The sequence below is a fragment of the Thecamonas trahens genome (assembly GCF_000142905.1).
Source record: "Thecamonas trahens ATCC 50062 unplaced genomic scaffold supercont1.58, whole genome shotgun sequence".
NCBI lineage: Eukaryota > Apusomonadida > Apusomonadidae > Thecamonas > Thecamonas trahens.
The window spans coordinates 144,857-154,050 of record NW_013657622.1 but is presented as its reverse complement, the minus strand read 5'-3'; the positions used below and the strand labels follow the sequence as shown (position 1 = coordinate 154,050).

The following is a 9,194-nucleotide window of genomic DNA, read 5'->3' as shown; positions in this document are numbered from 1 at the left end:
CAACGGTGGGGGGGTGGGGGGGGGGGGAAGTCGGGGTGATGGTGGGCGATTGGTGGGCGAGGGGGATGGAGATGGGGGGGGGGGATAGTGGATTGATTACGCGTGGGGGGTTGTGGAGGCGAGTTCGGCGTCGAGGCATTGGTGATGAGCACGGAGGACACTGAGGAGTGACTCGAGACGTGAAGCGACTCGGTGCTTGTCAGCAGCCATCTTGGCTTTGAGCGCGGTCTCGGTGGCAAGCTGGGTTTCGAGCTTGGCGTTGGTGGTGAGAAGGTTATGCAACGTAGCGGCGTCGGCAGCAGCAGGGCCGACCGACTGTTCGAGTGCAGCGATGCGGGCGTTCTTGGCAGCGAGCGTCCGCTGGAGGGCTGTGACCTGGGCCTGGGCCTTGTGACAGTCACGAAGTGCCGAGGCAAGGTCTGGAGAGCGGGCCTTGGCCTCGGTGTATGCGCTGTCGAGACGGGCTTTGGTCTCGGCGAGCTCGCTCTGGGCACGCGCCAGCTCCTTACGAGCGAGGGCGATGTCACCGCTGCGGTGTGCGTCGTCGGTCCGCAGCACGGCGAGCGTGGCCTCTAGCTCGGCGGTGCGGGCCGAGCTGGCATGCTCGGCCTCGCGAGCACGATTAATCTCAGCGGCCGCGGCCGATGCATCAGAGCGGGCGGCAGCAATCTGCGCCTCGAGCTTGGCAACATGGTCAGAGTGGGCGCCTTGGAGGCTAGAGAGCTGGGATCTGACGCTCGCGAGCTCGTCCTCGGCACCCTGGAGCTGGGTGTGGGCCCGCTCCAGCTCGCCTACAAGCGAAGCGCGGCCGGTGAGAGCTTGGTCCAGCTCGGTCTGCAGCTGCGCCACTCGATCATGACACGACTTGGCCTCGGCCGCAACGGTCGCGTGGTCTGCGCGTAGTTGCGCAAGCTCAGCTCGCAACGAAGACTCGGCTGTCTGCGCCTGCTCGAGCTCGGCCTGCAGCTGCTGCAGCTGCTGCTGCTGTGTGGCGGCCTTGGTCTCGAGCGTCACATACTCGGCTCGTGCCTGCGCCAGCTGCGTGGCGGCCTCGCCGCCGAGTGCGGCGTCAGCCCGTGCCTGCTCGAGCTCGGCCTGCAGCGAAGCCTGGTCGGTGTGCGCCTGCTCGAGCTCGGCCTGCAGCGAAGACTGGTCGGTGTGCGCCTGCTCGAGCTCGGCCTGCAGCTGCTGCATCTGCTGCTGCTGGGCGGCGGCCTTGGTCTCGAGCGTCACATACTCGGCCCGTGCCTGCGCCAGCTGCGTGGCGGCCTCGCCGCCGAGTGCGGCGTCAGCCCGTGCCTGCTCGAGCTCGGCCTGCAGCGAAGCCTGGTCGGTGTGCGCCTGCTCGAGCTCGGCCTGCAGCGAAGACTGGTCGGTGTGCGCCTGCTCGAGCTCGGCCTGCAGCTGCTGCATCTGCTGCTGCTGAGCGGCGGCCTTGGTCTCGAGCGTCACATACTCGGCCCTTGCCTGCGCCAGCTGCGTGGCGGCCTCACCGCCGAGTGCGGCGTCAGCCCGTGCCTGCTCGAGCGCGGCCTGAAGCGAAGCCTGGTCGGTGTGCGCCTGCTCGAGCTCGGCCTGCAGCTGCTGCATCTGCTGCTGCTGGGCGGCGGCCTTGGTCTCGAGCGTCACATACTCGGCTCGTGCCTGCGCCAGCTGCGTGGCGGCCTCGCCGCCGAGTGCGGCGTCAGCCCGTGCCTGCTCGAGCTCGGCCTGAAGCGAAGCCTGGTCGGTGTGCGCCTGCTCGAGCTCGGCCTGCAGCTGCTGCATCTGCTGCTGCTGGGCGGCGGCCTTGGTCTCGAGCGTCACACACTCGGCCCGTGCCTGCTCGAGCTCAGCCTGGAGCTCCTTCATCCGAGTTACCTGTACCTGAAGCTTGACGCGAGCCTCTTCTTGCATTGCAGTCATTGATGACTCTTGCAAGTTGAGCTTGTCTTGCAAGCTCTTCATGCTCTTGGCTTGTGTCTCCAGCTTGGTAGTTGCTTCGGCATGCATTGCCTGCATTCGAGACGTACCACTGTCAACATCAGCGCGAGCCTGGATCAAGTCGGCCCGTGCCTGCTCCAGCTCAGTCTGCAGCGACGTATACTCGGTCCGCAGCTGCGAGAGCTGCGCTGCCGCCTCACCACCGCTGGCAGCATCCGCCCGCGCCTGCTCCAGCTCAGTCTGCAGCGACGTATACTCGGTCCGCAGCTGCGAGAGCTGCGCTGCCGCCTCGCCACCGCTGGCAGCATCCGCCCGCGCCTGCTCCAGCTCAGTCTGCAGCGACGTACTCTCGGCCCGCGCCTGCTCCAGCTCAGTCTGCAGCGACGTATACTCGGTCTGCAGCTGCGAGAGCTGCGCTGCCGCCTCGCCACCGCTGGCAGCATCCGCTCGCGCCTGCTCCAGCTCAGCCTCCAGCGACGCACTCTCGGCCCGCGCCTGCTCCAACTCAGTCTGCAGCGACGTATACTCGGTCTGCAGCTGCGAGAGCTGCGCTGCCGCCTCGCCACCACTGGCAGCATCCGCTCGCGCCTGCTCCAGCTCAGCCTCCAGCGACGCACTCTCGGCCCGCGCCTGCTCCAACTCAGTCTGCAGCGACGTATACTCGGTCCGCAGCTGCGAGAGCTGCGCTGCCGCCTCGCCACCACTGGCAGCATCCGCTCGCGCCTGCTCCAGCTCAGTCTGCAGCGACATATACTCGGTCCGCAGCTGTGAGAGCTGCGCTGCAGTCTGCAGCGACGTACTCTCGGCCCGCGCCTGCTCCAATTCAGTCTGCAGCGACGTATACTCGGTCCGCAGCTGCGAGAGCTGCGCTGCCGCCTCGCCACCACTGGCAGCATCCGCCCGCGCCTGCTCCAGCTCAGTCTGCAGCGACGTATACTCGGTCCGCAGCTGCGAGAGCTGCGCTGCCGCCTCGCCACCGCTGGCAGCATCCGCCCGCGCCTGCTCCAGTTCAGTCTGCAGCGACGTACTCTCGGCCCGCGCCTGCTCCAATTCAGTCTGCAGCGACGTATACTCGGTCCGCAGCTGCGAGAGCTGCGCTGCCGCCTCGCCACCGCTGGCAGCATCCGCCCGCGCCTGCTCCAGCTCAGTCTGCAGCGACATATACTCGGTCCGCAGCTGCGAGAGCTGCGCTGCCGCCTCGCCACCACTGGCAGCATCCACTCGCGCCTGCTCCAGCTCAGTCTGCAGCGACGTATACTCGGTCCGCAGCTGCGAGAGCTGCGCTGCCGCCTCGCCACCACTGGCAGCATCCGCTCGCGCCTGCTCCAGCTCAGTCTGCAGCGACGTATACTCGGTCCGCAGCTGCGAGAGCTGCGCTGCCGCCTCGCCACCACTGGCAGCATCCGCTCGCGCCTGCACCAGCTCAGTCTGCAGCGACATATACTCGGTCCGCAGCTGCGAGAGCTGCGCTGCCGCCTCGCCACCGCTGGCAGCATCCGCCCGCGCCTGCTCCAGTTCAGTCTGCAGCGACGTACTCTCGGCCCGCGCCTGCTCCAATTCAGTCTGCAGCGACGTATACTCGGTCCGCAGCTGCGAGAGCTGCGCTGCCGCCTCGCCACCGCTGGCAGCATCCGCCCGCGCCTGCTCCAGCTCAGCCTCCAGCGACGCACTCTCGGCCCGCGCCTGCTCCAGTTCGACCTGCTGCTGCTGCGACTGTGCCTGCGACTCGAGCTTGCGCGTCGCGAGCTGAGCGTTGAGCGACTGCACATTGAGATCCATCTCCATGCTCATCGCCTTCATCTCGGCTGCCTCCTGCTCGGCAGCAGTCGCGCGCTGTGCTGCATCGGCAGCTGTTTGCTCGGCAGCTGCAAGCTCGCTCCAAGGCGCGCCACAATGCCACGCAGCTCGTCAGTCTGACCTCCGGTCTGCGCCTGGACTTGTGCTAGCTCGGCCTGTGACTCACCGAGCGCCTGTGCTGCCTGCTCCTTGACTTGCTTGGTCTCGGCCTGCGCAGCAGCAGCTTGGGCCTTGCTACGCGCCAGCTCGCCGCGCACTGCCGCCAGCTCGTTCTTCAGCTGGTTGATCTGCACCTCCCGCTGGCCGACTACCATCCGGCTTGACGCCAGCTCGGTCTCCAACTCGTCGACAACCTTACGAAGCCCCGGCTCGCTCCCAGAGGTCCTTGTGATGACCGCGATCGGCCGGACCGGCGCGTCAGCTACCTTGCGGAGCTCAACCACGTCATCATTAACCATCCGTGCCTCGACCCCGATCTCTCCCGGAACGACCACCCCGACGCATCCGCTGCACTCTCGGTAGCTGTGCTCCCTCCCTCCACCTCGCCGCTAGCATCGGCTTGCTTGCTTGCCTTTGACCGCTTCTTCCGCCCGCTTCCCTTGCCCTTGCGAGCGCGCATGGCAGCAAACTGTGGTCATCACCGCGTCCATCACCGCCACCGCACCACCCACATCCACGTCCGCCATGCGCCCAATGCCCGCCAAATCACCCAAATTAAGTTCAAAGTCACAAAGTGCCCAACAGCCCCTCCTTCCCCATCCCTTTCCCCGCCACCAAGTCCACTACCCCGCCCAGCTATCGCCATCCCCCCTTCCCCCTCCCCTCCACTTCGGCCTCGGCCTCCTCCTCGCGCGCCATTTCCCCCTCCGCATTGCGGCGAGTCGCACAAAGTCGCTGCCACCTGGAAGGGATGCAGTTGGTGGGCAAGCAGAGACACAGTGGGCATGGGGACATACCTTGGCCTTGCCCTCGGCAAGCTTCCGCTGCCGCTCCTCGTCGTCCATGGTGCTTGCCAGTGCCAAGAGCAGTGCTGAAAGACTCCTCCCATCGCAGGCGACACGAATGGCAAATGGCCGGGGGAGGGGGGGGGGGGGGGGAGTGGGGGGGAGGTCGACGGTGTGGGGAAGGCTACAGTGGCTTGTATCATCAGCAGATAAATTTGATTTTCTCAGGTTTTGTTCTTCAGTATGTGATGTAGCTGCCCTGTTGAGTTCAAGAGCTGGATGAGGTTGTGCTCGTTGTTGAGCGTCTCGTAGATAGAGCACATCCATCGTAACTCGCTTGCACCGTGATCAGCCGTTCTGGCCCATATCGATCGCAGCCACAATCTCTGTCTGACGACATCGAACTAAAGATCTTGAACTGAACATCTTGCACTGATTGTCTCTCCCTCCCTCCCCCGCCCTCAAGTATATCCATTGTGATCGAGGTGGGGGGGGGGGGGGGGGGGGGGGTTGGGGGGGGGCGCGGCATGTCACACATGAACCGCGTTTGTGACGACAGTGCCACCAACCTGAGGCCACTCCCTCGTCCACCACCGAACCAGGCAAGGGAGGACGGGAGGGAGGTGACAGTCCCAGCCACTTGACCCACGTCCTCCCCTCCTCCCCCCTCCCCCTCTACATACTTCCTTGACCCATTACACCTGAGGGGAGCCGCCCCATACTCTTCGTTTTTGGTCATGTTCAAGTCGACCGAGACCAAGCTCGTCCACTCGGCCACAGCTGACAATGACGACCCGACGCCTGGCTATGTCTTCAAGGAACTGATTCGTACGTAGGGAGAGGGGAAGAAGGTGGGGGGTGGGGGGTGGGGGGTGTGAGAGAAGCAAATTTTAGTGGTGGTGGGGGTGGCGAAAATTGGGGAAGGGGGGACTAACGATGGGCTTGGGTATGGGCATGGGCATGGTTGGTGGTGCGGTCGGCGGACATGGCTTCCGACACGGACACGGACATGGCTTCCGACACGGCCCATGCCCACAAAATCATTCACTTTGCAGAGGCCTCGCTCAAGTCGTCCGAGACATGCATCAAGCTTGTGGACGATCTGTACAAGCGGCTGGAGAAGCCGTCGCCGTACGTCAAGGCCAAGGTTCTACGCATCTGCAAGCACGTCGCCTCGTCGGGCAGCCCGCTGTTCAAGGCCGAGCTGCAGCGCCGATCGAGCCCGCTGCGCGACGCCGCTGAGTTCCGCGGCCCGCCACATCCCGTCCATGGCGACGCTCTCTCGGCTGCCGTCCGCACAGGCGCTGCCGAGCTGCTCGCCGTCATCTACGACTCATCCACAGTTCGCACTGCCGCCGCGCCCGTCCCGGCCTCGCGGATCACAGGCTTCTCCTCGGGCTACACGCCGGGCGCAGAGGTGTCACCCAGCACAGGCTTGACCTACGGCGGGTCCGGCGGGACTGGTGGGGCCGGAGACGGGCTTGGTCCGCGAGGCGCGCCAGGCCAGGTCAACGTCTCGGCGACCGGTATGGTCGGCTTTGGCAACACGGCATACTCGTCGTCGAATGCGGGCGCGGGCGCGGGCAGCGGGAAAAAGTCTGGCGGCTTCAAGCAGAAGATGATGAACAAGGTCAACGTGGCTCGCCAGAAGATGGCCACCGCGTACAACAACCGGACGGGCGAGCAGTCGTTTGTCGGTGAGTCGGCGGGAGCGCGCTCATCGTACTCGGCCGGTGCCGGCCCTGCCCCGGGTGCCGGCGGCTACTCCTCGGCGTACATGTATCGCGGCTCGGGCGGCGCCGTCGGCCCGGCCACAGGCGGCTACCATTCGGGCGCGGCCGCTTTTGCTGGCTCCGGCTCGAGCTCGGCCTCGACCGGCAGCACCGCGGGCTACGTGGCTCCGGCTGGCGAGTACGAGACCCGTCTCGTCGACGACATCACCGCCGCCGGCGGCGCGAGAGTCTTGCCCACACGTGCCGCCCTCGACGCCTTTGTCGGCCGTGCTGCTTCACTCGACACCACCGTCATCTGCAGCAAGCTCGCCGCCAAGCTCGGCAAGGGCGTGCCGTTCAAGACCAAGGCCAAGGCCCTGGCCGTAATGGAGGCTCTGCTGCGCGCCGGCCTCCCTGTCTCTTCTCCGCTCACCACACACATCGACGCCATCAACGGCGCGCGGGCCTCGGTCCAAAACACTGTCAAGGACAAGGCTGCCGTCGTCCTCGCCCTTCTCGGCGCCGGCGCAGCATCGACACCGTCACCGTCGGTACCCGTCGCCACCACGCCCGCACCCGCATCCGCACCGCCACAGCACGCCGCGTCCCCTCTGATCTCGCTCTCGCCGTCGGACCTGTTTGCCGGCGTCCAGCCCAAGTCCCAGTCTGCAGCACAGGAAGTGCCTGCCGCTGCGCCGTCGCCATCGTCTCTCTTTGACGGCATGACTGTGGCGCCTGCTGGAGCCGCTACCGCACCGCCTGCCGCAACTTCGCCCCCACTGCATCGCCTTCGTCCCTCTTTGACGGCATGACCGTTGTGGCCGGCGGCCCTCGGCGCGAGTCGTCCGGCCGGCGGCGGCGGACCAAGCAGTCGTCGACGTCCCCCAAGCAGACCTCCCCGCCCCCCGCTGAGCAGCCCGCACAGCCCGCACAGCCATCACCATCGTCGCTCCTGCTCGAAGTCAACATGCCAGGCAAGGTCGAGCTCGACCCTTTTGCGCCCAACCGCAGCAACTCGGGCGGGATTGGCTCGTCGTCGCTCGACGACCTCACTGCTGCGTTTGGAGGCATTCCGCCGTTGTCGGCAGGCGGTGGCGGCGGCGCGAAGCCGCAGAGCCACGATCCAGACGCTGGGATGAAGGCTGTGCTGGCGGCGCAGGAGGCGCACGCCCGGTCGATGCAGGCCGCGGCGCCGCCGCCGGGCGCCCGGGTGGTGTACGTCGATGGACAGCCGATGATGATGGTGCCGATGGCGGCCGGCGGGGCTGCTCCGGCGGCATCGCCTAGTGCGAGCGTGACCAGCGGAACGAGCACCAGCTCGCTGCTCGACGCCTTTGCGGGCTTGTCTGCTGGAAGCGTGTCTGCCGGTGGCGCGGCGCCGCTGACGCCTCTTGGCGCAGGCGCGGGCACAGGCGCGAGCACGGGCGCGGGCGGGAGCAACGGCTCCTCGTTTGCGTTTATGAACAAGGGCGACGACGCGTTCTCCTTTGTCAACGACATTGTCGTGGAGACGGCGTCGAGCCAACGGAAGTAACATACATGGATCAATCGATGTTGCCCTTCTTCGAGAGCAGTGACGAGACAGTGGAGGCGGCAGCGGCAGCAGCGGCAGCGATGGGGGTGGACGAGCGCCCGCGCCGTGAGCGCCGGGCTTTTCTTCGCGTTTGGCCCGGGGTTGCCCGTCGGGCGACGAGCCAGCAGCGCGCTCGTTCTTGCTGTCCTGGCCTGGAGCGGCGGTAGCGGGCGAGACGAGCAGCGGGTTGGAGAGCTCGTCGTGATCAACGGCGGAGGCGGCGGCGGCGGTGGGGGCGTGATGATTGTGCAGACTCGGGGCCAGCAGCGGCTCCTCGTCCTCGGGGCGGTGGCGGCGGACGGCGGACGATGGCATGCGCGGGCCGGAGGAGGCAGCGCCGAGCTCTGCGTCTGAAAACTCGAGCTGGATGTCCTCAATCTTGTCGACGTGAGCATAGCGCAGGGCCCTTCGGCCGATGCGGGCGACGACAACAAAGATGACGATGGCAAAGGCGAGCTGGGCATACAGCGCGTAGCTCTGAGCCGGAGTGAGCGCATCGTGGCCGGCGGCAACGTCGGCGAGCGACTTGAGGGTGGAGCCAAAGTAGGCAAACATCAGCTGCTCGGGGACGAGGCCGACGATGGTGGCGGCGGTGTAGCGAGCAAAGGTGACGTTGGAGAGGGCAAAGGCGCCGTTCTGGAGACCAAAGGGCACGGGCGCGCATCGGAGGAGAGCGATGACGACAAAGCCCTGGGCATCGACAGCAGCAATAAAAGCCCGAAACTGCGGCGAGGTGCCCAGCTTTGCCGCCAACTTCCGTCGGGCAAAGCGGCGCGTGGCGGCAAAGGCGACCATGGCGCCGAGGACAGCACCGATCTCCGAGGTGAGCGCGCCGCCGATGACACCGTAGAGATAGCCCGATGCGAGAGTGAGCGGAGTGTATCCGGCGAGAAAAGGCAGCGATGCCGGGATGAAGGAGAGGGCAACCAAGGCGTTGCCCGCCATGCCCAGTGAGGCCAACCAGGTGAAGTACGGCGTGAGCCAGCCGGCGTACATGGCCACCAGGCCGAGGACCAGCACCACTGCATAGGCGGCCACAAACACCGCTGCCTGCACTCCCTGCCGGGTTACCCGCATGCTGGACGGTGGGGGATGGGGGGGGGGGTGGGGGGTGGGGGGATGGGGGAGGGTGGGGAGGGGTGGTGGTGGTGGTGGTGGTGGTGGTGGTGGTGGTGGTGGTGGTGGTGGTGGTGGTGGTGGTGGTGGTGGTGGTGTCGACCGGGTGGTGTCGACCGGGTGGTGTCG

The 9,194-nt window shown here is 66.5% G+C and overlaps 3 protein-coding genes across 3 annotated transcripts; 1 reads left to right on the top strand and 2 right to left on the bottom strand.

Annotated features, from left to right (window-relative positions):
* Positions 1-96: 96 nt before the first annotated feature.
* On the bottom strand, positions 97-4,724 carry AMSG_10487 (uncharacterized protein; the record flags this gene model as incomplete). The annotated part of the gene is made up of 4 exons (XM_013898188.1): positions 97-3,780; positions 3,816-4,242; positions 4,299-4,348; positions 4,677-4,724. 4 exons carry the CDS (start codon positions 4,722-4,724, stop codon positions 97-99), a joined length of 4,209 nt encoding a protein of 1,402 aa, XP_013753642.1.
* A 614-nt stretch (positions 4,725-5,338) lies between these two features.
* AMSG_12356 (uncharacterized protein) lies at positions 5,339-7,928 on the top strand. The gene is made up of 4 exons (XM_013898215.1): positions 5,339-5,492; positions 5,720-6,933; positions 6,973-7,104; positions 7,293-7,928. Exons 1-4 carry the CDS (start codon positions 5,402-5,404, stop codon positions 7,908-7,910), a joined length of 2,055 nt encoding a protein of 684 aa, XP_013753669.1. The 5' UTR covers positions 5,339-5,401; the 3' UTR covers positions 7,911-7,928.
* On the bottom strand, positions 7,921-9,026 carry AMSG_10484 (SNARE associated Golgi protein; the record flags this gene model as incomplete). The annotated part of the gene is made up of 2 exons (XM_013898187.1): positions 7,921-8,032; positions 8,068-9,026. 2 exons carry the CDS (start codon positions 9,024-9,026, stop codon positions 7,921-7,923), a joined length of 1,071 nt encoding a protein of 356 aa, XP_013753641.1.
* Positions 9,027-9,194: the final 168 nt, after the last annotated feature.